The sequence below is a fragment of the Martes martes genome, assembly GCF_963455335.1.
Source record: "Martes martes genome assembly, chromosome: 10".
Taxonomy (NCBI): Eukaryota; Metazoa; Chordata; class Mammalia; order Carnivora; family Mustelidae; genus Martes; species Martes martes.
This window is the reverse complement of record NC_137898.1, coordinates 9,129,361-9,157,114: the sequence shown is the minus strand read 5'-3', so window position 1 is coordinate 9,157,114 and position 27,754 is coordinate 9,129,361. Positions and strand designations below refer to the sequence as shown.

The following is a 27,754-nucleotide window of genomic DNA, read 5'->3' as shown; positions in this document are numbered from 1 at the left end:
TGTTAGTTAACAAATAGAAATACGTAGTGTGCAGCAATTCTCTTTTTTTTTTTTTTTTTTTTTTTGAGAGAGAGAGAGAGAGAAACAGGCAGGGGAGGGGCAAAGGGAGAGGGAGAAAGAGAATCCTAACCAGGCTCCATCCCCAGCAGGGAGCCCAACGCAGAGCCCAATATGGAGCTCAGTCTCACAACCCTGAGATTATGACCTGAGCAGAAGAGTCGGATGCTTAGCCGACTGAGCCACCCGGGTGCCCTATTGTGTGCAGCAATTCTTAAATCCTGTTTTTCTTTCTCTTCAATTCCTCTCCCCTCTTTGGTCTTTACTCAAATGTCTCTCATAGAGGAGAATAGCATTCTTAGATTTTTCCTAGTCTCAGTAGAAGACAGCTGGTTTTACATATTTACTTCAGTCTTAAATGTTACCACATCACATGCCTGGAAGCCAGATTACATAGGGGTGAGGAGTAAATGGAAGGTTAAAAAGAGAACAGTCAGGGTGCCTGGGTGGCTCGGTGGGTTAGGCCTCTGCCTTCGGCTCGGGTCGTGATCTCAGGGTCCTGGGATCGAGCCCCGAGTTGGGCTCTCCGCTCAGCAGGGAGCCTGCTTCCTCCTCTCTCTCTGTCTGCCTCTCTGCCTACTTGTGATCTCTGTCTGTCAAATAAATAAATAAAATCTTTTTTAAAAAAGAGAGAGAGAGAAGAGTCAGGGGCACCTGGGTGGCTCAGTGGGTTAAAGCCGCTGCCTTCGGCTCAGGTCATGATCTCAGGGTCCTGGGATCGAGCCCCGAGTCGAGCTCTCTGCTCAGCAGGGAGCCTGCTTCCTCCTCTCTCTCTCTGCCTACCTCTCTGCCTACTTGTGATCTCTGTCTGTCAAATAAATAAATAAAATCCTTTAAAAAAAAAAAAAAAAGAGTCACCCTCCAGGGTCTTGTGATAGTTGTTCCATATGTTGGTCAACAGAACCTAAATGTGCTATTTTCGGGAATGTGTTCTCTAGAATAATTGAGGACAACACATGTTTATATAAAAACGAAGACAACTGTCTGACCAGACTCTGGAGAGTCCTTCCACCAGGAATGCTCATTCCTAGACACCTCACCCCCTCTCCCTCACCTCCCTCAGAGCTGGGCTGAAGCATTATGCCCTCGGTGAGTCCTTTCTGGTCCTCCAGCTTTGTGTTTGTCTGAGCTTATCAATAGTGATGGTATCAGCTAGCAATGCCTTGGGGACTCCCTGAGCCTGTACCACCTGTATTGGTCCCCCACGGACACATTCCAACTGGAGCTTACGTGGTGGCTAGACCAAGCCTGTGGTTCTTGTTATGACTGCAAGAAGCAGCTCAGCAACAACCGTACGGGAGCTTCAAAAAACAAGGTTTGTGGGCGCCTGGGTGGCTCAGTGGGTTAAGCCTCTGCCTTCAGCTCGGGTCTTGGTCTCAGGGTCCTGGGATCGAGTCCCGCATCGGGCTCTCTACTCTGCAGGAAGCCTGCTTCCTCCTCTCTCTCTCTGCCTACTTATGATCTCTATCAAATAAATAAATAAAAATCTTTAAAAAAAAAAAAAAAACAAGGTTGGTTACTCACAAGTCCTGGGAGGAATACCGCATGCACGGGGTCACACTTGGAAGTAACCGGTAGAGAGAGATTGAGTTCTGACCTGGGCTTCTGCCTTTTTTGGAGGCTGAGGGTGTGGTGCCTAGGGTTTCCTGGGTTCACTCTTTGATGGTGAATTCAAACATAACAGTGACAACTAGGGCGCCAGGAGGGAAAAGCAGGGTCCTTCAAGCAGTCATCTTCCTTTCTGTGGTCTTGGCCTTAGGCTGATGGTGAAATTATCTATGTGCCCTGATTTGTGCCATCAAACTGGGCCCCCAAGAGGTACGCCAGCCATAAGGGAATGTTGGATGGGATTCAAAGTCGTTGCAGATAAGCCACAACATATGACAGACTGATTCAACTACATGAAGAAGAGGTAGGAAAATGTTTCTAGAATGCCTTCTGTGTACAATAGTCCAGTGAAAAATCCTCTGTAGTTATCTAAGGGAAATTTCATAAATAATATTCGCCAGATGTGGGGCTATGTTAGCCAGAGTGGTCAGAAAGTAAATAAGACAATTTTGGTTGCTGATACCATCCAGGCCCTCTCTCCATGGTCTAGACTCTAAGAAAAGGCAGCAGGGAAATGTGGTTCTCTCTATGCAATGCCTAATGCTTGTTTTCTCTCTGGATTCAAAGCTTCATGAGATGAGCTTCCAACTGAAGTAAAACATTGCAGTGTGGCAGTTCATGACTCCTGGAAAGGCAACATGAGAAGCTTCTATAAGATCTCCCAGCTCTGTACTGACAAGGAGCCCACCTGGATCCCGAGAGTGCAGAATCAGGTGAGAGCTAGGTGGTTGTATTAGTGTCCTAGGGCTGCTGGCGCAAAGTGTCACAACTCAGTCGGCTTAAATCAATAGAAAGATAGTCCCTCCTACTTCTGGAGGCTAGACGTCCAAAATCAAGATGTTGGTAGAGCCAGGTTCTCTCTGAAGACTCTAGGGGAGGACCCTCCCTTGCCTCCTCCTAGTTTTTGGACATTGCTGATAATCCTTGGGTTTCTTAGCTTGTAAATGCATCACTCCAACCTCCACCTCCACATGGTTTTCTCCCTCTCTGCGTCCAAATTTCCTTCTTATAACCACATTGTTAGACCACTTGTTATGGCCCAAGTCCCCCACGTAAACAAAAACACTGTTATCAGATAGGATATTCCAGTGCTCCCAGAAGCAAAGGGCAAAGACCAGATCCTTCTTCAGGTAAGATTAGTCCTTTATTACACAGCTTCATTCCATAAACAGACCCTCCACATGGGAAAAAATGACCACCAACAGCCCCAAATCAACAGTCTCTCTAATTAGCTACTGCAGGAGAAAAAAACTTCTTTCTTTTTGTGTCCAAACTTCAATTCTAGAGAAGTTATATAATTGACCCTGCTTGGATCACACAGTCACTTTCTAGCCAACTGCTGTTGCCAAACAAATGGAATAACATGATTGACCAGGTTGGGTTTTTGTGTCCATGTCTATGGTTATGGATTGAGGGTCCATAACCAGAAAAAAAGGGGATGGAAACGGCCAGGATTTGATCAATAAATGCCAGCCTCCCCGACAATTGTCCCAGCTTCCAACTTAGAACCAACAAGAGAAGACCAAATGTATCCCCCTAACCGATGACGTAGGATGTCCACTTCTGGTCAGCCCGGCCCCCAGCTTTCCCACACTGATAAGTTCCTGTCAGAGCACACCTGAAGTTTCCTCCCTTCCTGTCATTGAGTCTCTCCCTTGTGCATTCATTTCCTGTACAGTGACTTTCAAACTTTTTCACTAAGAAATTCCTAATGATGAAAGAGAGAGAGCTAGTTATTCTCCTTCTCTGGGGCAGTGGAAGTAAGTGAACAATAAATATATTAAAAATAATAATAGCATAAACAACATCAACCCTGTATTATTATGCATTTACTATGCACCAAGTTAATGCTAAGGACTTTGCACACATTTTCTCATTTAATCTGTGCAACTAACATGGTTTCCTGGACTAGTTGCTGCAGAAGTTGTGGTTTAGAGTTCTATTTTTGTATAAGTTCTGGCCGTTGCCCTTTTGAATTCAGTCTTTCAGGAAGAAGTTGTTATGGGTGGAAGAGTATGTGTTGTGTGGACGGAGGTCTCTGTTCTTGGATTCCCCAGGAAAGATTTATGTGAGGATCCATACTGGAATAAAGATAGAAGGAAAGTAGCCAGCACCAAGCAGTTTATTAAGCACAATACACTCTCAAGAAGGGAGAGTGGCTGGCGCCTGAGTGGCTCAGTGGGTTAAGCCTCTGCCTTACGTTGGGGTCATGATCTCAGGGTCCTGGGATCGAGCCCCATATCGGACTCTCTGCTCGGCGGGGACTCTGCTTCCCCCTCTCTCTCTGCTATTAGGGTACGGAGTCGACTACCCCTCAATTAGACAGAGAACACTCTCAATAATGGAAGTCGCACAGTGAGGTTTATTTCCAGCTAGCTGGGGTCCAAGTATCTGCCCGGCGCAGCGGGTTTCAACAAGGACCCCGAGCACTGAAAGCCAAGGGTTTATATAGCATTTTTTTAAAAACATCCACACACAGTAACTTTCCATTACTTCAGGGACCATACATACTTTTGGCTTGCGCCCCCCTGGTGGTTTAGCAAGATAAGCTCTCTTCAACATCTGGTCCCCATGCCGCAACAGCCTAGCCATCCCGGTGGTTTAAGCTGATTAGCTGCAGCCAGGGTATTGCAGGATGGTATACTTTCTTGGAACTAAAACGAGGAGGGTGTCCCTGGAACTAAAACGAGGAGGGGGTCCCTGGAACTAAAGCAAGGAGGGGGTCCCTGGAACCAAAGCAGGGAGGGGAAAGTTCAGCCCTTGGGCCTGAGATGGCTGCTCAAGCTAAGATGGCTGTACTTATGCTAACCCACTCTTACATCTGCCCGCCTCTCTGCCTACTTGTGATCTCTGCCTGTCAAATAAATTAAAAAAAAAAAAAAAAGAAGAAGAAGAAGAAAGGAGAGTGGGCAGACCCAGATTTGGCAACTGCACTATGGTTAGAGAATGTCTTTTCTTTTCATGTTTGCAGAGGCAGTGAGTCGTGGCTAGGGTGATCTCCCACAGAGGTTGTTTCCAACCACCTAGGGGACTCCTACTGGTTGGGAGGGAGAGTTTTGGGCCCTACCAGGCTCTTGCCAGATTGTCATGGCCATCTTCCTCCAGGGAGTGTGGGAATTGGGGTTGGGAGGGGTGAAACCACCATGTAAACATATTACAATGAAGTTATAGGTTACTCTGGGGCAGAGGTTGACAAGGAGAGTGTTAAAAGCCACAATCAGAGAGGGAGCAAACCAGGAGACAATCTTGACTCCAGGAAACAAACTGAGGGTTGTGGAAAGAGAGGTGGGTGGGAGGATGGGGTACCTAGGTGATGGGCATTAAGGAGGGCATGCATACACAATGAATCTTGGAACACTGAAAAAATAAAGTTTAAAAAAAAAGAAAAGAAAAACCAAAATAAAGGGCGGGGGGGGGGGGGCATGTGATGTGATGAGCACTAGTTGTTATATGCAACTAATGAGTCATTGACTACTACATCGTTTTTGGTGTACTATATGTTGGCTAATTTAATTTAATTTTTTCAAAAAGCCACAGTCAGACTTCGAATGTGTCATCTATTTATCACCATCTTTGTCTCCAGCTCTTAACTAAGAGTCTGCTCTCAGAATCAGGTCCTGCTTTATCAGTGTCTTAAATTGGGGAGGCTGTGTGATGTTATTTGTTGGACAAAGTGAAAACTTATCTTTGACATTGGCTCATCCAACCAATTAAAAGTTTAAAGCAAATTACTAATGAAAACAAAATTATAATTCAAGAGGCTACTTTGGTTCATGCCACTAATCTAGTATCAGATAGTTGTTTTACTGGATAGATATTAAACTCCTCAAATTGGAAGGACGTCATGACAATGGGAATGGGGGGTATGCAGATACAGGTGATTGGTCCAAGTCATCAAGGGGGTCAGAGCCTTAAGGGAACTCTCTAGGGCAGATTGAAAAAAGTGTGTCAACAACAACAACAACAACTAAGGGCACATATGGTTTAAAGAATTTAGAGGTGGGCTCCTGGAAGCTCAGAGGAGGGAGTAGCCTAGGGTTTCAGACACTTCAGAGCACTCCCGGCTCTGAAGAACCAGACCAATTAAAGTTTATCTTAATGTTCTTTATAAAAGGTTAAGGGAAAAGACAATTAAAAGGGAAAGATTTGAATTTAAACAAATTACAAGAATGAGAAACATTTCGAGCAGAGGAAGTATATTAGTGCGCACAGCATTGCTTTTTTCTTTTTTCTTTTCTTTTTTTTTTTTAAGATTTATTTATTTGACAGAAAGAGACACAGGGAGAGAGGGAGCACAAGCAAGGGGAGTGGGAGAGGGAGAAGCAGGCCTCCCGCTGAGCAGGGAGCCGGATTCGAGGCTCAATCCCAGAACCCTGGGATCCTGACCTGAGCCGAAGGCAGACATTCAACGACTGAGCCACCCAGGCGCCCAGTCTTTCAATTTTCAGTTACAAAATCTTGGCACATCACGCATTTCACCACCAAGGCCAACACCCCAGCCTCATAAAGAGGAAGAGGAGGTTCCCCCTTCCACCAAGAAGCTCGGGTGAGTGGAGGACCGGCACAGGGACACAGCCTGCTGAGGTCAAACCCGGAGCTGAGACAAAGGTGTAAGGTGTTGCTCGGCGGTCCGGACTTTACGGTAACTGAGCTGCGCGCCAGCCCCGCCCTCGTGCGCAAGCGCGGAGCCGTTGTCCCCCGGAGCGGTTGCGAGCCCAGCGGTTTCCCGCACAGGCTCGCCCAGGCGCTGAACCGCGCAGGTTCGGAGGCCGGCCGGGCGGCTCGGCCCAGCCTGAATCCCCAGCGTTTGCCTCCCGCGGCGTCCTCAGTAAGTCGAGGGTCCCGCCGAAGCAGCCGCCGGAGACCGGGAAAGCACCCTGCCCGGTGGTGGGGGTCCAGGATGGGGTAGGGGCCGGGGGGGGGGGGAGGGGGGGCGGGGCGCCGACGAACTGACCCTGCCCGAGAATGTCAAGGCTAAGGGATTCCAGTGAGATGTGGCGCATCTCTTTTTGGGGGGCGGGGGAGGGGGACCTGGACCTCTGCAGAGTGGGGTATCCCCCCAGAAGCCCGTGTCCGTGGCCCAGTATGTCCCTACACGGCCTGGACTGGACGATCCCAGGGAGCGTGGGTACTGAGGGTCGCTGGCAAGTGTATGCGCAGTTCACACCGGAGCACCTTCCCCTGGTCTGCAGCCCTCTGGGCCTGTTGGGGGCCTGTTGGATAGGACCTGTCTTTCCCCACCAGGAATAATCCTGAAGCCAGAGTTTCCTCCCACTGAGGTAGTGATGAGGAGGTTGGAATTGTGGTTACCCTCAGACCCTCAGATCTTTCTTCCTTGGGGCCTGCCTGGCGTTCATGATTCCCAGCCGTCTCCCATCCCTAAACTCTGACAGTCCCAGAATGGCTTCTGAGGTCTTGCGAGATCCGGCTTTAGAGGATTTAGTAACTTTGCTTTGAAGCGGGATGGCCCTCAGCAGCCTGGTGTCCTTCCCAGAGGCTCCACCTGTGTCCCCGACTATCCCTACACGGTCCAGACTCCAGACCAATCCCAGGGCTCTTGGTTGCCTAGTCAGTGTGGTACCTGCCTTCAGATATCCAGGACTTACAGGCTTGGAAAAGGGACCATCATCCTAGGGGAAACCCAAGACCAGAAAGAGCCCAGGAGTAGGGCCCAAGCTCTGTCTCTGCCCTCCGCCCCCAGTCCCTCAGCCTCAGGAAAATTTTTGAGGCTGTAAACCTGGCTTCCCTCCCGGGGTAGAAACTGGACCTAGTCTCCGGTGGAATGTCCCCCAGGAGATGATGCCCAGGGTAGTTTTCTTGGACCCGTTCGAAGTGACACTTCCATCTTCCTGATCCCTAGGATCCGTCGACATGAATCCGGTCATCGTGGTCCACGGTGGCGGAGCCAGCAGTATCTCTAAGGACCGGAAAGAGCGGGTGCGCCAGGGCATCATCAAAGCCGCCGAGGTGGGTTACAAAATCCTGACGGAGGGAGGGAGTGCAGTTGACGCTGTGGAAGGAGCTGTGGCGTTCCTGGAAGATCATCCTGAGTTCAACGCAGGTGTGTTTGCGGTGCAGTTAGTAACTGATGCCAAATGAGGTTAAGCTTATCCCCCGAAACAAATAGAATCTAAAGTGCCAATGAATCTAGTAAGCTTTTCGGTAAAATATGCTAAAATATTTAATTTTTCTCTTTTTACCTGTTGACCAAGTTGCTTTAAGAATTTTTAAATCCATCAGTTCCCTTTTTTTAACTTGCTTCAGGGAATTCACATACTGAGACGCTTTATTAGTAGTTCTTTTCATGGGGGTGTGGGGAGACACTATATACTGTAAAGCATACCCATTTTAAGGTCTGCAAAATATATACACCTGTGTAACCACACCACAAGATTTAAAACATTGCCGTCGGGGCACCTGGGTGGCACAGTCAGTCCAGTGTCTGCCTTCCACTCAGGTCCTGGTCCCAGGAACCCGGGACTGGCTCCCGGGAGCCAGTGCTTCTCCCTCTCCCTCTGCCCGCTGCTCCCCCTGCCTGTGCACTCTCGCTTTCTCTCTCTCTTTCAAATAAATAAATAAAATCCTTTAAAAAAATAAAAATAAAGCATTTCCATCATAACCCAGAATTTCCTTCATGCCGCTTTGCATTTAATCTGCCCTCATCCCTGCTACCGGGTCTCCACTGCTCTTCTGTCATTATAAATTAATTTGCCTTCTCCAGAATTCCATATAAATGGAATCATGCAGAGTGTAATCTTTTCTGTTTGGCTTCTTTCTCTCAGTTGATTCCTTTTTAGAGTCATAATCATCGTAACTACTACAAGTATCTACTATGTATCAGCCAATGGTCTGAGAAATTTGCATGATTAACTCATTTAATCTGCATTATGAGTTAGGTATAATTCTTATGCTCATTGATCTTAAAATAGAGAACCTAAAATCTATGGATTAAAATACTGCTTGGGATGATACCACCCACCCAACATCTGTCAGAGAAAAGAATTTCAGGACATCTGACCCAATTAGTCTTGAAATACTGAGTATTTGTTCCAGCCCCTCACTTCTGCTAAGCACTCTTTAACACTTACGCAAGATTTCATAGTCAGCCTGACCATAGAATAAGGCATAAGTTCATTGTTATGGCTATGTTGGTTGAGTCAGAATTTACTAGATGCCCCCACCCCGCAACACCGCGACCTGCCTCCCCTGTTGCCAGCAGAGGGAGTGGCCTGCTGTTTCATGGGAGTCTTGTTCAAGGACATGCCATTAGCAGTTGGGACCCTCTGGCTGACAAACACCCACTTACTCACAAAGGATTTTGATTTGGAACAGGTCTCTGGTCTGCCACTCTGTAAACTACTGGGATCAGTCATTTGCATGAACTGGGGAGTATCGATTCAGAACTGGAGTGGCTAGTTCTCATCTTTGCTCTGTACCAGAGCCTGCCTTCTAAGTGACTCACTTCTTCTGTCCCAGGTGTCTGCTATGCAGCACATTGAGGGAGAAGAGAATAGAATCGTACAATCTGTAGCTTTTCGAGTCTGGATTCATTTAGCATAATGCGTTGGAGGGCCACCCATGTCGACACGAGTATTAATAGTCCATCCGTGGGGGACCTGGGTGGCTCAGTGGGTTAAAGCCTCTGCCTTCGGCTCAGGTCGTGATCCCAGGGTCCTGGGATCGAGCCCCGCATAGGGCTCTCTGCTCAGCAGGGAGCCTGCTTCCCTTCCTCTCTCTCTCTGCCTGCCTCTCTGCCTTACTTGTGATCTTTGTTTGTCAAATAAATAACAAAAATCTAAAAAAAATAATAATAATAATCCATCTGTTCCTACTGTTAAGTAGCATTCCATTGTATGAATATACTAATTCTTGGTCATTTACCAACTAGAGGACATGGCCAATTGGGGACCATTACAGATCACTAGAAACAATTGCATACAGGTTTTTGTGTGAACATAAGTTTTTCTTTCTCTTGGGTGAATACGAAGGTGTGGGATTGCTGGTTGTAGGGCAGGTGTGTATATCACTTTATTTGAAACTGCCAAACTGTCTTCCACAGTGACTCCCACTTTCCCTTCCCACCAGCAGTGTATGAAGGCTCTAGTTTCTCCACATCCTCACCAGCCCTTGGCGTTGTCAGAATTTGTGTTTTAGCCATCCTAACAGCTGTGTGGTGGGATCTCATTCTAGTGTTAATTTGCATTTCCCTAACAGCAAATGTTTATTGTAATATCTTTTCAAGTATTTTGTCAATTTCTGTATTGTGTTTTTTATTATTACTGAGTTTTAAGAATTCTTCATAAATTCTAGATGTTGGCCTTTTATCAGATACGTGATTTGCAAATAATTTCTTTTGGTCTGTGGCTTGTCTTTTCTTTCTCTTAAGAGTGTCTTTCAATGAACAGAAGTTCTTAATTTTGTAGAAGTCCAATTTTTTAATGGACTGTGCTTTTTGTGTCATACCTTAAAACCTATCTGTCTATGCTGAGTGGTTCAGTCAGGTAAGCATCTGCCTTTGGCCGATGTACTGGGATTGAGCCCCAAGTCAGGCTCCTTGCTCAATGGGGAGTCTGCTTCTGCCTCTGCTCATACTCTCTGTCTCTCTCTCTCTCTATTTCTCTCTCTCTCTCTCTCTCTCTCAAATAAATGAAATCTTTAAAAAAAAAAATATATATATATATATGCCTAACGCAGGGTCACATATGTTTTCTTTTATGTGTTTCCTAGAAATTTTATAGTTTTGGATTTTGTATTTATGTCTCTGATCCATTTTTAATAATTTTTTATATATGGTATGAGGTGTTTATCAAGGTTGTTTTTGCATAATTGTTCCAACATCAATTATTGAAAAAGCAATTCTTTCCTTATGGAATGCCTTTCCACCTTTGTGAAAAATCACTTGACTTTGTATATATGGGTCTATTTCTGGACTCTAATCCATTGGTCTGTGTGTGTAACCTTTCACCAATACCACACTGTCTGGATGACTGTAGTTTTATATTAAGTCTTAAAATCAGGTAGTAAGAGGCTTGCAACTCTTGGTGCACATGTGGGTAATGGTTTCGGCTATCCTAGTCCCTTTGTCTTTCCCACCGATTTGAGAATCACCATGTCAGTTTCTACCCAAAAAAGTCCTGCTAGGATTTTGACTAGGACTGTATTAACTCTATAGATCAGTTTGGGCAAATTGAAATCTGAGCAGTACTGAGCCTTTCAATCCAGTACTTCCAAAGCACGGTATATACTTGCATTTGTCTAAATCTTTGATCTCTCTCATCAGTGTTTTGTGGTTTTAGCATGCATATCTTCTAAATATTTTGTTAGATTTATACTTAGTTATTTCATGTCTTTTGGTACTATTGTAAATGTTACTTTTTACGATTGTCGCTAGTATAAAAGTACAGTTGATCTTTTTCATATTTGCCATCTGTAGATCTTTGATAAGGTTGTCTGTTCAGGTCTTTGTCTCCTTTTGTTGTTGTTTTTTGTTTTTTGTTTTTCCTTCTTTGTCTCATTTTTTAATCAGATTTTTTGTTTTCTTATTGTTGAGTTATAAGAGTTCTTTGTATATTTTAAATAATAGTCCTCTATCAGAGATGTCTTTTAAGAATACTTTTTCCTAGTCTGTGGCTTGTCTTCTCGTTCTCTTGACAGTGTCTTTCATATGGCAGAAATTTTTTGTTTTAATGACGTCCAGCATAACAATTTTTTTCTTTCACGGATCATGCCTTTGGTGTCATATCTTAAAAGCAAATCCCAAGGTCATCTGGATTTTATCCTATGTTATCTTCTAGGAGTTTTATAATTTCACATTTTACATTTAGGTGTGTGTTCCATTTGGAGTTAATTCTATGAAGGGTGTATGGTCTGGATTTAGATTTTTTTTTTTTAGTCTTTTTTTTTTTTTAAGATGTTGCATTTTATAGGGGCACCTGGATGGTACGGTCAGTTGGGCATCCAACCCTTGGTTTTGGCTCAGAGTCATGAGATCGAGCCCCACTTCAGGCTCCGTGCTCAGCACAGAGTCTGCGTGTGTTTCTCTCTCCCTCTCCCTCTACCTCTCCCCGCCTTGCTTGTGCTTTCTCGTGCACGTGAGTTCTCTCTCTAAAATAAATAAGTCTTATTTTTTAAAGATTTTATTTATTGATTTGAGAATAATAGAAAGTGCGCAAGAGAGAGTGCACAAGCAGGGGGAGCAGGAGAGGAAGGGAGAAACAGACTCCTCACCCAGCAGGGAGCCCGACATGGGGCGCCATCTCTGCACCATGAGATTGTGACCTGAAGGCAGCCACTGAACCAACTGAGCCACCCAAGTGCCCCTAAAATAAATCTTTAAAAAAAAAGATGTTGGATTAATTGGCGTAAGAGTTATTTACAATATAGTTTATTATTTTTTTTATGTCTGTAAGGTTTCTAGAGAGGTCCCATCTTTAATTCTTGATATTTGAATTTTTGTCTTTTTTTCTTGATTGGTCTAGCTAGATTTTATCAAGTTTGGTTTGGGGGGTTTTTTGGGGGTTTTTGTTTTCAAAAAAAACAGTAGCTTTTGGTTTTTGGAGGGTTTTGTGGATTTTTTTATTGTTTTTTTCTTTTACTGTTTTTCCCTTCTGAATTTCATTGATTTATCTGTATTATATCCTTTCTTCAACTTACTTTAGGAATAATTTACTATTATTTTTAGACCACTAATTTGAGACCAGTCTTTTCTAATACAAGCATTTAATACTTTAAATTTTCCTCTAGGCGCTGCTTTGGTTATATCCTATAAGTTTTCACATGTTGTCTTCTCATTTTCATTCTGTTCAAAACATGTTATAATTTCATTTGTGACTTCCGCATTGAACAGTGGGTTATTTAAAAATGGGTAATGTCCAAATATTTATGGATTTGCCAAATATCTGTCTGATTTTTATTTTAATTCTGTTAACAGTCAAAGGACATACTCTGCGTTATTTACATTCTTTTGAACTTTGTAAGGTTTGAGTTTTGACCCAGAATATGGTCTCTCTTAGTATATATCCTATTTGCATTTAAAAAGAGTATATACTCTGCTATTGTTGTATGGAAAGTTCTGTAAATCTCAGTAAGGTCAAGTTAGTTGATAGTGTTGTTCAGATCTTCTGTCCCTTCATTTTCTGTCTATTTCTGTTGATTACTGAGAGAGGAGTGTTGAAGTCTTTAATTGTGGATTTCTCTATTTCTCCTTTGACTTCTATCAGTTTTGCTTCATATATTTAGAAGTTGTTTTAGATACATAGATAGGCTGCTGTCTTCTGTGTGAACTGACCCCTTTATCAGTACAAAATGTCATTATTATTTAACATTCCTTGTTCCGAAGTCTACTTTGCTGGATGTTAATATAGCTTCTCCAGCTTTCATTTAATTCATTTTAGCATGGTATAACTTTTTCCATCCTTTTATTTTTAACCTATCTATATCTTTATGTTTAAAGTGGATTTCTTTTAGGTAGCACATAGTTGTAGCCTACCTTTTTATACAGTCTGACCATCTCTGCTTTTTATTGGGATGTTTATGCCATTTTCATTTAATGTGATTATTGATATGATCAGGTATAAATCTGTCATCTTGCTCTTTGTCTTATATTTGTGCAATCCATTCATTGTTCCTTTTTTCTCTTTTTCTGTCATCTTTTGGGTTGAGTGTTGTTTATGATTCTGTCTTACCTCTTTTGTTGGCATAATAGCTAGACTTCTTTTTTTAGGGTTATTTTAGAGTTTATAGTATACATCTGTCACTTGTCACAGTTTACCTTCAAGTCGTACTTCATACATAATGTCAGAACCTTGTAATGGCATACCTGTTTCCCCTTTCCTAGCCTTTGTGCTATTGCTGTCATATATTTCACTTCTGTGGATGTTATAAATTGCCCAATATGTTGCTATTATTTTTGCCTTAAATAGTTTTATATGGATAGAGATATAGATATACACACACATAGACATACATATATTTTTTTTTGAGAGAGAGAGAGATTGAGCATGAGTAGAGGGGAAGGGCAAAGGGAGAGGGAAAAGGAAAGAATCTTAAGCAGCCCCTGCCGAGTGTAGAGCCCTACGTGGGGTTTGAACTCACAACCCTGAGATCATGACCTGAGCCAAAATCAAGAGTTGGACACTTAGCCAACTGAACCATCCAGGCACCCCTAAACATTTATATTTTAGAGATATTGTTAAAATAAAGGGAAAAAATATTTCTGCTTATCCATATACCAGCCATTTCCTGTGCTTTTCCTTCCTTTGTGTGGCTTATGATCGCTGTCCACTGTCCTTTTCCTTCCTGAGAGACTTCCTTTACATCTCTTGTAATGCACATCTGCTCGTGGCCATTTCTTTCAGCTTTTATGTAACTGAAAAAGTCTTTGTTTTCAATTTTTGAAAGATACTTTCACTGGTTATGGAAGTTCCAACTTGACAGGCTTTTGTGTTTGTGTGTGTGTGTGTGTGTTTTGTCATTGTTGTTTTTAATTTCAGGGCTTTAAAGACATTGCTCCACTGTCTTCTGGGCTGCATCATTTCTGACAAGAAACATATTTTCATTCTCACTTCTTTTCCTCTCGTCCTAATGCTTCTCTCTGGCTACTTTTAAGATTTTCTGTCTCATTAGCACGAAGCTGTTTGATCAAGATGTCCTTGCATGTAATTTTCCTCATGTTTCTTTTGCTTGGAGTTTACTGAGTTCTCAGATCTGTGAATTTGTAGTTTTAATCAAATGTGAAAAATTTTTCTTGGTTTTTCTTTAAATATTTTGTTGCCCCTCTGTCTCACCTCTCCTTTTAGAGATTCCAGTTACACATAGATTGGGTTGCTTGAAATTATCCCTAAGCTCAATGGCCCTCTGTTAATTTGGGGTTTTTTTATCCTTTTTTATTTTTCATTTTGGATAGTTTCTATTGCTGTGTCATCATGTTCATTAGTCTTTCCTGCTGCAGTATCTAACCTTGTTTTAATCCCATCCAGCGTATTTTCCACTTCAGATGTTTTTTTTCATCTCTAGGAAAGTTCTGTTTGGGTCCTTTTTATATTTTCCTTCATGTTCTGGTACATACAGAATATAGTTATAACAGCTATTTTATTAACATCCTTGTCTACTTTCTATCATTTATGTCATTTATGATCTGTTACTATTAAGGTTTTTTCCCCCCTTCTCATTATGGGTCATATTTTCTTAATTCTTTGTGTGCCTGGAAATTTCTTATTGGATGCCAAACATTGTGAATTTTACCTTATTAGGTACTGGGCAGTTTTATAATCCTTTAAATATTCTTGAGCTTTGTTCTTATCCCATTTTACAGATGAGGAGACAGGCACAAAGAGGTTAAGCGTAGCTAGCCTTACAGTCATTATCTGGGCAAAAGCAGTTGGAGGAAGGGTGCTGGTGGTAAAGGGAGCAGCATGCACAAGGGACTGAGCAATGAGAACTCATGGTACTTTCATGGAAACCTAATATCTCAGTAAAATGCAGCCAAGGAAGGGGGATACAGCTGGTAAAGGAGATCAGAAGCCAGATCGAGAAGGGTTTCATATTTTATATTTTGTAGGTCATGGGGTGCCGAGCTAGATGTGTGTTTCCAAACCTATTTGTCTGGCAATGGAGTAGAGGATGAATTAAAGTCGGTGGCTTAGAGGAAACCTGGGAGCCATTTCTAAGTTCTTAATTCTTGATTTTCAACTTCTCTTTGGTTTTAGGTTGTGGATCTGTCTTGAATGTAAATGGTGATGTTGAAATGGATGCCAGTATCATGAGTGGAAAAGACCTGTCTGCAGGAGCTGTGTCTGCAGTCCGCTGTATAGCAAATCCCATTAAACTTGCACGGCTTGTTATGGAAAAGGTATGTCACGAAAGCATCCTCTTCTTAAGAAATTATTACCAATGTACTTAAGCAACTAAAAGTTGTCTAACTGTAGGGAAATACTTGTGAGCACTGTCCTCGTAAAATCATATAAAAGAACAGAAGCAATGTTATTTAAATTTCTCAAATAAACCGAAACTCGGTGCTGTTGACAGTGGAATTTGACTAGTAATCCCTTGTCCAACAATTACTTTGTTTTCACGTTGTATTCCTGTATTTTTTTAAGTCTTTTTCAACACGTATGACATAACAGATACAAACTGAACAGACCAACTATTTAATAGCATGTGGAAAATAAAAATGAATTATGTTCTCTAAACTTAAGATCGTACATGAGTACTTTTCTAGTACCATTCCATCACTTTGGGAGTTTTTTAAAAATACAGGGTCTCAGAGTGCCAGGCCCTGTTCAACATTCAGAAAAGCAAGCCAGTGGAATTTGCATCTTTGAGGCTTTGTACCCAGAGAGAAGTAATTATATCCACACAGTTGGAACGGTTAAAAAGATTTTAACTATTTCAAAAAACTGACCATGTTTCTGTTTCTTTCTGGCTCAAGACAACTCACTGCTTTCTGACTGACCAGGGTGCAGCAAAATTTGCAGCAGCCATGGGGGTTCCCACGATTCCTAAAGAGCAGCTGGTGACAGAGAGAAACATAAAACGTCTAGAAAAAGAGAAGCATGAGAAAGGTGCTCTGAAGCTAGACTTCCAACAGTAAGTGTCATCTGTGGCTCACAGTTTGTGGACTTACTCAGGTGTATTAGACAAGTATCTGATTATCTACATTTCATAGATAAGTCAAGAATCACTTGGTAGTTTCAGTTTTTGTATATCATGGAAAAACTGCTCTTTTGATTCTTACATTTAACCTCATTTATTAGTCCTATAATAACAACTCAGATTCGGCCAAGAGCTCCTTCTCCAATAGTAGAGTGCCTTATGTTACGGGATTAACTGCCGATGCCTCTTGATCAGTTTGTACCATAAGCAGACAAAACAAGCTGTCTGGGATCTCGTGTACCCTCTGAAGTTACTTGAGCGTGCTGCCCTAGTGCAGAGGAATCCATACAGTTCCTAGAAGTTTGAATTAGTCATTTGTTCTGAATTACGGTTTTCTGTGTTACAGATTTCAAAAGCCCAAAATAAAAGCCCCCTTATTCAAGGCAAAATTTGAAAAATAAAATTGGAATATGGGCTGGGAGTTTATAATGGGATATAATTATTAACTCTGCATACTCCTTCTAAGATTTGTCATTTTGGACCAGCAGTATACTTTAATATCACCTAGGGAGCTTTTTCAAAATATACATGTCTGGTCCCCTTCCCTAAAGAATCTAATTTAATAGATTTGAGATGAAGAGGCCAGGCAGATGTATTAGGAAAAAGTTTCCCAGGTAGTTCTGATGTGTCCCCAGCTTAAGAATCTCTTTTACAAAATCGACCATGTACTGGTGGCTTTTGATAACCTTACCAAGTGTGCTGTGTACCTGTAGGCTAGAGTCACAGGAATGGGGCTGCTTTATTGATGATTCTTGGGTGTTTTAACAGATGTTACCACATCGCTTTCCAGAAATTCTGCAACATCTCACATCTCTACCAGCCAGTATTCCCCTTAGATATAAGCGAGAGGGGCCCCGCCCTGGGTCCTGCACTTTAGAGGAACACCCCCCCCCCATCACAAATACACAAAACAGTTGGCTTATTACCGACACCTGGGGCACCTCTGTCACTCAGCAGTGGCCTAGCATGACCCTTAACCCTCATCATCCACTCTTGTGATTAATACCACTCAGCCCCCAGGGAAATGCTTCTCTGCATCTCTTGCTCTATGTCTTGGAAGCGAAGGCCGCCTAAATCTAAAGATTTATGGATTGTGCCACTGCTGATACCGGAAATGGACACTGCTTCGGAGTGGGGGGAAGAATTGAACAGCAGAAGGACTTAGGTAAGAGGAAAAGACAAGACAAATTAATAACTTGTCAAATAAATTCTTATATAACAAAGTAATTGTTTCCCAGTAGTGCCAAGTATCCATTTTCTTGCCTCCTTACATGTTCTATGCTCTGGTTCTGGTGGGATTCATGGATTAGTACAATATCTGCAAGACTTGCGTATGAGGACTGATGCCCATTAGTCTAAAATATGTACGTGTGTAGGTCTAGACCAGCACTGTCCAATAGGAAGACAAGAGCTGCATTTGCAATTTAAAATTTTTCTAGTAGCCACAATAAAAAAGTAAAAAGAAACAGGTATGGGGCACCTGGGTGGCTCAGTCCGTTAAACATCTGACTCTTGATTTTGGCTCAGGTCATGATCCCAGGGTCATGAGATCAAGCCCCACATCAGGCTCCACACTCAGCGCAGGTCTGCTTGAGATTCTCTCCCACTGATCCTCCCCACCCCACCTCACACTCTCTCTGTCTCTAACAAAAAAAAAAAAAAAAAACCACAGGTGAAATTTAATATATTTAACCCAATATAACCAAAATATTATCATTTCAGCATGTAATCAATATAAGAGATTATTTGAGATATTTTACAGTCTTCTTTTATACTAAATCTTCAGAAATCTGACCCATAGGCTAGGCTTGCAGCACACCTCTCCACCTCACCCTGGGGGCTGCCCACACTTCCAGTGGCCAGTGGTGCGGGTAGCTCATGCCGGCCACATGGGGCAGTGCGGGTCTAGACAGAACCTGCCTGAAGAACCAGCTCTATGTTGGCAACTAAATGGACATTGAATGTTAGCTATGATTTTATTTGTAAAAATATGTTAAAATTTTTAGCTTTTAAGGAATTTTAAAATGTTATATTCACTAATTATAATTCATGTTTTACCTTTACTATTAATAGATAATTTGGTATATTTTAGGAAAAAGCCTAACTTTTTGAAGTTATATCTGCAGTTCATTTGTATGTACTCAGTTATATTTGCTGTTCATTTTTGATGAAAATATATCCTAATTTTGTACACTTTCAAGACAATTACATCTTTTTAATCCCTCGATTATTGAAAATGCATGTTAAGTCAAGATTTTGATAGAAAAAGAATACAGGGGCGCCTGGGTGGCTCAGTGGGTTAAAGCCTCTGCCTTTAGCTCGGGTCATGATCCCAGGGTCCTGGGATCGAGCCCCACATCGGGCTCTCTGCTCAGCGGGGAGCCTGCTTCCTCCCTTCTCTCTCTACCTGCCTCTCTGCCTACTTGTGATCTGTCTGTCAAATAAATAAATAAAATCTTAAAAAAAAAAAATACAAAAGTGAACAAAAGAATACAAAAGAAAACAAAAAGCTGAGAGGGAAAAAAGGAAAATAATCTTCCAGGATACAGCCCACATGCATTTTTAAAAAGAACATAGTAGGGGCGCCTGGGTGGCTCAGTGGGTTAAAGCTGCTGCCTTCGGCTCAGGTCGTGATCCCGGCGTCCTGGGATCGAGCCCCGCATCGGGCTCTCTGCTCAGCAGGGAGCCTGCTTCCTCCCTTCTCTCTCTGCCTGCCTCTCTGCCTACTTGTGATCTGTCTGTCAAATAAATAAATAAAATCTTTTAAAAAATAAAAAAATAAAAAGAACATAGTAAAGAGTCGTCTTCCAGGATGATCCACCTAATGTTGACAAGCAGGACATTCCAAATTCTTGGTCCAGTGAAGATTTAATTACCTTTTGGAACAGTGAAAATTATTAAGAATATTATTCTTGCCACATCCTCACTTTGAACAGTTCCAATGAAATCCCAGCGGTTTTCCATCCTTTACTACAGGAAGAGCTAATTGCTCATCACAAAGAATCACACACCAAAAGGACATGTGCAGTCAGTAGGACTGGGGGAACCAGCAGCCGAAAACAGAGGAAAAGAAAAAGACCATCTGAAACAGGGATGTCATGTTCTTGAAAGAATGATACAGTGTGCCTGATATTTAGCCATGGCACTCCGTCATCAGCACCGTGTTTACAAAACACAGTAGGACATTTCTAGGCTTAATAAAAATTATTTCAGAATTCAATAATACGTGTAATTAAGACAAAAAATAATAAAACTAATGATCACTATCTAGGGTAGAGAATTCAGACATTAATTTAGTGGGTGATAAGCAAGAGAGGAAATCAAATACCTAAAATGTTTTTTTGTTTTGTTTTGTTTTTACCTAAAATGTTTTTAACAAAATATTCAGTTCAACTAGAAGGTATCCTTGGTCAGAAGATGCGTCAAGCAACTAACATTTATTCTATGGATTGCTGTACCACCCTGAGAAGACAAACAAGTCTAACTCACCTGCTTTTTGGAAGTAGACATTTTGGATTTAGAGAAGTGGGGAAAACTTTTCATCTTAGGCATCAATTTAAAAGACCATCAAAGGCCATGGGGCACCTGGGTAGCCCAGTCAGTTAGGTGACCAACTCTTGATTTTCACACAGGTCATGATCTCAGGGCTGTGAGATCAAGCCCCGCGTCAGGCTCCACACGCAGTGCAGAGTGTTCTTGAGATCCTCCCTCTGCCTCTCCCCTTACCCCGTCTGCACATGCACACTTTCTCTAAAATAAAGCTTTAAAAAAATAAAAGACTGTCAAAGGCAAGCCTGTGATAATGGAGTGAACGTGGTTGGTAAATAAAAGATACATAAACATGAAGTTTGGCCAAGAGCCCAGAAGTCTTCCATGTGACACGTAGGCTCACAGTTCGAAACTACTTCTAGGAGGTGTGCCCCTAGTGTGTGCCAGCGCCGACATGGTGGACAGCAGAAGGTCCAATGCAGAACTCTCTAGACAGGCCCAAAATGGAACAGCGCGCTCAAACTCCTATCTGACCTTGGAACAAATCTCAGACAGATGGTGGCAATGACCAACTCAGTTCTGTTAAATTACATTGAATTTAGATTTAAAAATTCCATGAAACCACAGAAGATTCTCAAAGAGTAAATTATGGACTTAGACGGTGAAATTAATTTTGATGCTACCTACAGTCACTTAATATGAACTCTTAATTTCTATTGATAAGCTTAATAAAAGCTTTAAGTATCTTTTTGGCAATTTCACTTTTAAAAGGATTGAAAATATATCATTAAATATATTATTGAATATATATTATTAAAATATATTAAGTTTAGAGAAAAACAAAATCACACTGCATGTAAAATATGCAAGAAGAATAACATTCCAGGGGCTCCTGGTTGGCTCAATCTGTTACTTAAGAGTGTCCAACTCTTGATTTCAGCTCAGGTCATGATTCAGGGCCATGAGATCGAGCCCCAGGGTTCCGCACTGGGTGTGGCGCGTGGTTGGGATTCTCTCTTTCCCTCTCCCTCTGTGCCTCCCCGCCACTTGCGCTCTCTGCACTCTCTCTAAAAAAAGAAGGAGAAGGAAGAAGAAGAGCATTCCAGCAAAATAAAAGGAACCTAAAAGAAGTCGATAAAAATCCTTGCCTACCTTGAAGGAGAAGATGCACGTGCAAATAATCCCCAAATCAGCTCCCATAGAGGCTGTCCTTTTGTCTGAGCGTACGTACTGCCATTTAGAGAGAGACTTGGCCAAAAACAACACAGCTGCTACTTTCAGTCTTCTTTATAATACACTGGCAGTGAAATGTGAAAGAGCTGCGTGGATCTAGGTGCTGCTGAAGAGACGGTATAAATGACTACAGGGAGCGATCGTGACGTGTATGATCAAATTATGAAATAGTGTCTTCTGTTACAGAAATGTATCCTGCATGCCCGGCAGCATTTGAGCTGGTAATGTTCAAATCAGGAGTTCCTTTCCAAATCTAAGGATTGCCTTAAGAATTTTGTTGCACATTCCAGTTGCTGCTGCCTCAGCAGAGGGAAACTTCTCCAAATTAAAAACCTGCTAAGAACTACCCACACTCAAAAAAGATCTGTCTTATGTGGCAGTTTGTCAAGAGAATGCATGTTGTACAGACATACGATTATAAGAGCATACTGCTTCCTGAAATCAACCTCATGGAGTAAACACTTAATAATTTATAGGGTGTGTGTGTGTGTGCGCGCGCGCGCGCGCCACTCATCCAGCCATCAATAGCCGATGAACAAAAGACCCAGGTGGGCACAATAATAATTACATTAAGTCATTATTGGTAGTTTGTCCACTTTTGGTCATGTAAAAACCATGGCTTTACAATATTTTTTAAGACCTATGCACCACACTAAGATAAAAGAACGTATCTACAACTTCTAAAAAGTGAACAGATGGTGTAATGGCCACCATTTGTAACTTGTAGTCATGCCTCCAAATCTTACGAATGTTAGGGGTGGGCCTGCCACCAGCAGAGTCTGGGAGTGTCCCCCACATCTGACATGAGGAGGGTAACGCTGTCACTTTAAGTTGTATCCTCTATCAACACGTGTGAGCTTTTGGCATTTGTTGGTGGGCCATTTGTTTCTATGGATTTGCCTATTTTTGTCCTATGATCATTTTTTTCTCTTTCATTGTTATGTCCCTTCTTCTCAGTCTTAGGGCAGTCTACTCTGTTTAAAAAAAAAAAAATCCAAATCTGTTATTTTTAGTATTGCTTTTGCTTTGCTTATGGTATTTTTGCCATACACACGTTTTTACTTTTTTGTAATCAAATACACAGTCCGCCTCTCTTGTATAGTTCGTAGGACTAGAAACGTAGAAGGTATTTCCTACCCTGAGACATCTGTAGTCCCCTAGACTTTTCCTGAAGAATTCTGTTTTATGTTTTATATTCAGGCCTTGAACTCTCTGGAGTTGATTTTTGTGAATGCAGGAAGACAGGGTTCCTGTTTTCTTCCTAGCAGACTGCCAAATTTCTCTTTGTAGCCCCCTGAATGCCAGCCCACACCCAGCTGTAATTCACTCCCTCCATGTGATTGCCCAATAGGTACCTCAAGCTTGTGTCCACAACTGAACCCAGCATTTCCCCCTCCTAACCTCGCTCCCCATGCACCGTAAAAACAGACACCAAAAAACCTATTCCTAATAGTCTGCATTTCAGTGAATGGTTTCTGTACCCTTTCGGTTTTGGAAGCCAAAGCCTTAGAGCAGTCCCTAATCTCTCTCACACCCAGCTCCCCCGCAAAGTCCGTCAGCTCTGCCTTCAGTGTCCTAAGCCAAGCCCACTTCTCCGTGTCCCAGGGGCACCCTAACGAGGCCAGCGACCCTTCAAGCCTCCTGACAGTCTCTAGTTCCACTCTGGTCTCCCTCAGTCTACACACAATTGCCAGAGTGATTATTCTAAGAGAAACTTTTCGTACATGTGCAGTCTACCTCCGGAAGTGCACAAGTCTTACGTCACCTCTGATGACTTTTCACAGTGGACCCATATAACCAGCCCCCAGGTGGGGAAACAGATCATCACCCGGTGTCCACCACCCCACCCCACCCCCCGCCATGCTCCCTTCCATTCCCAGTCCTGCCCTAAAGGCAGCCACTTACCTGGCTTCTAACATTGTAGACGGCCGTTGCCAGTTTTCGGACTTGATTTCAGTGCAACCGTATAGTGTGTACTTTATTTGGTGCCTTCTTTCCTCATTGTATTTCTGAGACCCTTCCATGTGTCACATCCACAGTAGCTCATTCTCGTGGCCGTAGAGGATTCTGTTCCATGCCTAGATCTCAGCCCACCCCCTCTGCCTTTGCTGGACATTTACATCACTTTCAGGTTTCTGTTACTACAAACAGTCCTGCTGTGAACATTTGCTGTATGTTTTTTTGGTGAACGTAGCTCCACATTTCTGTTGGGAGAATGCAGAAATGTAGGAGTGTGATTGCCAAGTCAGCGTCCGTAGATTCTGCCAGATGGTTTTGCAAAGAGTTGCCCCAGTTTATGTTTCTAGCAGTAGTGACTGAGTGTTCCAGTCCTGCATATCCGGACCCACACCTGATACCGAGTAGTCTTCGTTTTAGCCATCCTGATGGATGGGTGTAGTGGTAAAGAATGATATTTTTAAAACTGAACTCATCTTGGCTCACGTTTGTCAGTGTCTTCCCATTCCATTCAGGGCCTATGCCTCGGAGGACCCTATAATTTAGTGTTCAAATCAGAACTTGACTTTGAGAGTAAAGGGGGAACTGTGACACGGGGATAAATCAGGACTGTTCTGGGTCACCAGAGTATACAGTCACCCCACCCACCAGAGCCTCCATGGTCTGGCTGCCAGCCATCCTCTGAGGCCCCCTATCCCCTCTCCCTCACTTTATTCACTGCAACCACAGCGACCTCCAAATTCCATGAGCTTCACAACCATGTTCCAGCTTCAGGAGCATTCTCCCCAGCAAGCCTGGGGATTGCCCTCACCTCCTTCAGAGAGGCCCTGTGTAAAGCCCTCTCCGTACTGCTGGAGTCGTCATCATTTTTACTGTTGTTCCATAAAAAAAATTTTATCACCCTGTTGCCCTGTGCCCCCAAATGCAAGCTGCACGGGAGAAGGGACTTTGTCCGTTCACTTCACTGCCGTGCCCAGCACTTACTACGTGCCTTGAATGTAGTTCATTATAGAATCTGGGTGTGGGTATTATAGCTGTTGTATAGTTTTTTTCAATTCTTTTTACTTGAAAATGTATAATATGTTAGGGAAAACAAGAGCGTATTACATCTTTACAGCAAGCCCCGTGACAAAGGCAAAGTGGGGTGTGACAGGCAGCATCAGCATCACCTGGGAGGCTGTGAGAAATGCAGGGTCTTGGGTCCCCCAGCCCGTACCCACCAACTCAGGATCTCGGGGGTGGGCTCAGGGGTCCAGGGGATTTTTACGCACACACCGTTTGAGATGTACTCAATTATTTTTACCCCGTTTTATAGGCAGGGAAAATGAGACAGAAGAAAACTTAGTAACTAAGTCACACGGCTAGAGGTCGGTGGTGCTGGGATGGGATATGCTCTAAAGGCTGAGATCTAAAGGGATGTCTAGCAACCTATCTGACCTGCAGAATAAAAAGCTAATGTGAGCCGTGAATGTTGGACTCAAAGCGTGTCCCGTTTGCCCTTAGCATCTAACGTGGGGGTTTAAGGGCCGTTCAGCTACAGTGTTGCTTGTGATGGTGTGTCTCGTCTCAGTCTGTCACTTTTCTATTTATTCTTGGCAGAGACTTGGGAACCGTGGGGGCCGTCGCCTTGGACTGCAAAGGAAACGTAGCCTATGCAACCTCGACGGGCGGCATCGTTAATAAAATGGTCGGCCGGGTTGGGGACACTCCATGCGTAGGTAGGCTCCCTGGTGGGCTGCTGCCCCGCCCCTTCCGCTACCGTCCACCGGTCTTCCGCTCTTCCCTCCCCGCCTCTTCCGGTCGCTCCGACATTTCCGGGAACGTGGGGGGGGCACCCCCCCCCCTTAAGCGCGGGAGCCCTATAGAGCAGGCACGGGCTTCTCCAAGGCTGGTGGCTCCGGGGATGACATAGGGAGGCTCAGGTGGCTCCCAGCGAGCCCCCGAGAGCCTCTTTCTTCTCTCTAGCCCCAGCCTCTGGCTCTGCGGTCCTAGTCCGGAAGAGTTACATACACAAAGCCTCTTCCCAGGCATGGGCTCAAATTGACAAACTGGGGAAAAGCTGAGAATTTAGGTTGGCAGCTACTAGATTTGAGTGGTCTGAAAGTGACGTAGTGCGGCTACAAATGGAAGTGTTTGCGTTGACATTGAAATACATTCCCAGGCGTGGGTCAGTGGCCAAGTCGGGAGTGGCCGAATGGGCTCCGAGGAGGAGGAGGAGGAGGAGGAGCCTTCCAGGAGGAGCTGCTTCCTGAGAGGTCAGGCCAACCCCCCACCACCACAACTGATTTCAGGGTCATTACCTGGCCATTTCTGCTCCACATTTGCATCTCAAGGTCACGGCTACTGACCTTCGTTCAGACTTTGGCACTCTGGGATTTAACATTTAGGTAGCATTAGACTTGATATGTGTTTGAGTTTCTTCACTGTTGCTGCTCAGTTAGAACCAGTCCACCTTTTTTGAGCAGGATCCGGAGGTTATGCTGACAATGACATTGGTGCCATTTCAACAACGGGGCACGGGGAGAGCATCCTGAAGGTGAATCTGGCCAGACTGACTCTCTTCCACGTAGAACAAGGTACATAGAGCAAGTTCATACAGTCTGAAGACAGGAAGCGCTTTATAAATAGGCTGTAAAGTATCTGAAACCCTTTCTCGTTTGCTTTAGATGTTCCTTTCAGGTTAACACTACTTTGACTTCTTCCCACCTTGTGTTAGGATCTGGAAAGAAGTGCACTTAGAGGGGCGCCTGGGTGGCTCAGTGGGTTAAAACCTCTGCCTTCAGCTCAGGTCATGATCCCAGGGTCCTGGGATGGAGCCCCGCATAGGGCTCTCTGCTCAGCGGGGAACCTGCTTCCCTTCCTCTCTCTCTGGCTGCCTCTCTGCCTACCTGTGATCTCTGTCTGTCAAATAAATAAATAAAATCTTTAAAAAAAAAAAAGTGCACTTAGAATACTGTCATGTTGGGCATCTCAGGGGCAGTAGAGAGACTTTGAGCCTGGATGTGGGAGAGAAGACAGCTCCACTTAGGCTGATGCTAGGCTCCATCTCCATGCAAAGAGGGCCTGTTATGGTGAGGACCCTTCTTTGAAGCATTCAAATAGAAATCATTTGCCCAAAATCTTTTGTTAACTCATTTGGATTTTCATACTGCAACTGATTTTCCCATCAGATTCCTTTCATTACAATGTGTGTTGTTTCTCAACCTTTCCTTGTTTTCAGGAAAGACATTGGAAGAGGCAGCTGACGTGTCGTTGGGTTATATGAAGTCAAAGCTGAAGGGTTTGGGCGGCGTCATCTTGGTCAGCAAAACAGGAGACTGGGCGGTGAAGTGGACCTCCACCTCCATGCCCTGGGCGGCCGCCAAGGATGGCAAGCTGCACTCTGGAATCGATCTCCATGAGACCAGTGTCGCTGATCTGCCCTAGGGCCCCGAAGATTGTATGGTAGATGCTAGTTTGGAGGGAAAGGCCGGTTTCCTGGTGTGGAGACTTCGCTTAATCAATTAGATCTAGAAATGGAAAATTCTGCAGTCTGTCACTCGTTTTGTCGCCTGATCAATGAGTATCTGAGTGTTTGGTTGAGGGGCGGATCGGGAAGTGCCAAGAGAAACGCCCCTACTGAGGTCAAAGTAAGACTAGTGCAGATGACCAAGTCCTGAGTCTTTCTTATGAGTTGTCCCCAGTATCTTAGATTAGAAAGAAGAAACGACATGATCTGAGCAGAACAGCAGCCACCTCAGTGCAGGGAGTTCCATCTGGGATCAGAAGACCCGCAACAGGGACAGAAGCGGCAGGCTCGAAAGCTGGGGGAACCGAGGCCAACACCTCCCGGGGCTGTCTTGGTTGCGGAGTTCATGTTGAGTCAGAAGAATGTCAGGGAAAAGAACCCATGAGAGGAGAAGCGATTTTTCTAAGAAGGTTCATATCTCCTCTGACTTAGTAATGTAGACATGTTTCCAGATCCTTTAAAAGTAGCCTCTGGTAACCCATAGCCCCCAGTCTGGAGGTGAAGGGTCTAACGGAGACTCTGCGGGGCTCCTGTGGGGCTCGTGGGCTCCCAGGTGAGTCTGCTGGCCTAGCATTTCCCGTCAGCCTCTGCCTGCTGCAGGCCCTCCTGGTGCTCGTGCTGAGGAAGGGGGCTCATGAGCTCTCCGCTGCTGCTCTAACCAGCGAGCTGAGCCCATGGGGATGCCCCGTGACCTACTGTATTCTCTCCGCTGTCCAGGGCCGTGGGCCCCCACGTGACTGCAGGTGCCATGTGTTCAGCATGGTCAGCGTGACAGAAAACGTAATCTCCTTGGCGGAAACTGTTCCTACCCATCTCTCTTTACACTGGAAATGACATTTCTGCTGTGACGGTTTTTTAGTCTGTCAGGTCTTACCTTCTCTCTGGAAAGAAATGGCTTAACTTTAAATTCCATGTGCTACTAATAAAATATATTTTGAAAGAATAACAGTGTTGTTAGGAGTCACTGTTGACAAAGACCAGAGTGTCCACAAGCTCCCGTTGTTTCGGTCAGTTCAGACAGCCGTACTAACTCCAGAGGACTTTCGAGAGGAGGGTGGTGTGGGGGTATCCATATGTCCTGCCCCATGGAGTATATTGGACAGTTTTTCAGAGAAATGGAGCTTTTTCTCGGTGGGTTAAGAGAGAGACCAGGCCACCGTTTGCAAGGATCAGCAGGGAGAATGGTCAGTGTTCTCGAAGTTTACCCGACAGCCAGCCCCTTCCCGATCCCTGCCCATGACCTTCCCAGGC

At 43.9% G+C, this 27,754-nt stretch overlaps 1 protein-coding gene across 2 annotated transcripts; it reads left to right on the top strand.

Annotated features, from left to right (window-relative positions):
* The first annotated feature begins 6,345 nt into the window (after positions 1-6,345).
* ASRGL1 (asparaginase and isoaspartyl peptidase 1) lies at positions 6,346-27,440 on the top strand. Of its 2 annotated transcripts, none has more exons than XM_080817363.1 (7): positions 6,346-6,493; positions 7,526-7,726; positions 15,372-15,514; positions 16,094-16,251; positions 24,595-24,713; positions 25,461-25,571; positions 26,216-27,440. In XM_080817363.1, exons 2-7 carry the CDS (start codon positions 7,537-7,539, stop codon positions 26,419-26,421), a joined length of 927 nt encoding a protein of 308 aa, XP_080673489.1. In that variant the 5' UTR covers positions 6,346-6,493; positions 7,526-7,536; the 3' UTR covers positions 26,422-27,440. The 2 variants fall into 2 exon arrangements, with proteins under 2 accessions (XP_080673489.1, XP_080673490.1); XM_080817364.1 differs by having other exon boundaries at positions 6,368-6,493; positions 16,121-16,251.
* Positions 27,441-27,754: the final 314 nt, after the last annotated feature.

Coding starts and splice junctions, on each gene's coding strand:
- ASRGL1 (XM_080817363.1), top strand. CDS start 7,537: ATGAATCCGGTCATCGTGGTCCACGGTGGCGGAGCCAGCAGTATCTCT. Junction 7,727..15,371: donor TCATCCTGAGTTCAACGCAG/GTGTGTTTGCGG, acceptor CTTTGGTTTTAG/GTTGTGGATCTGTCTTGAAT. Junction 16,252..24,594: donor CTGAAGCTAGACTTCCAACA/GTAAGTGTCATC, acceptor TATTCTTGGCAG/AGACTTGGGAACCGTGGGGG.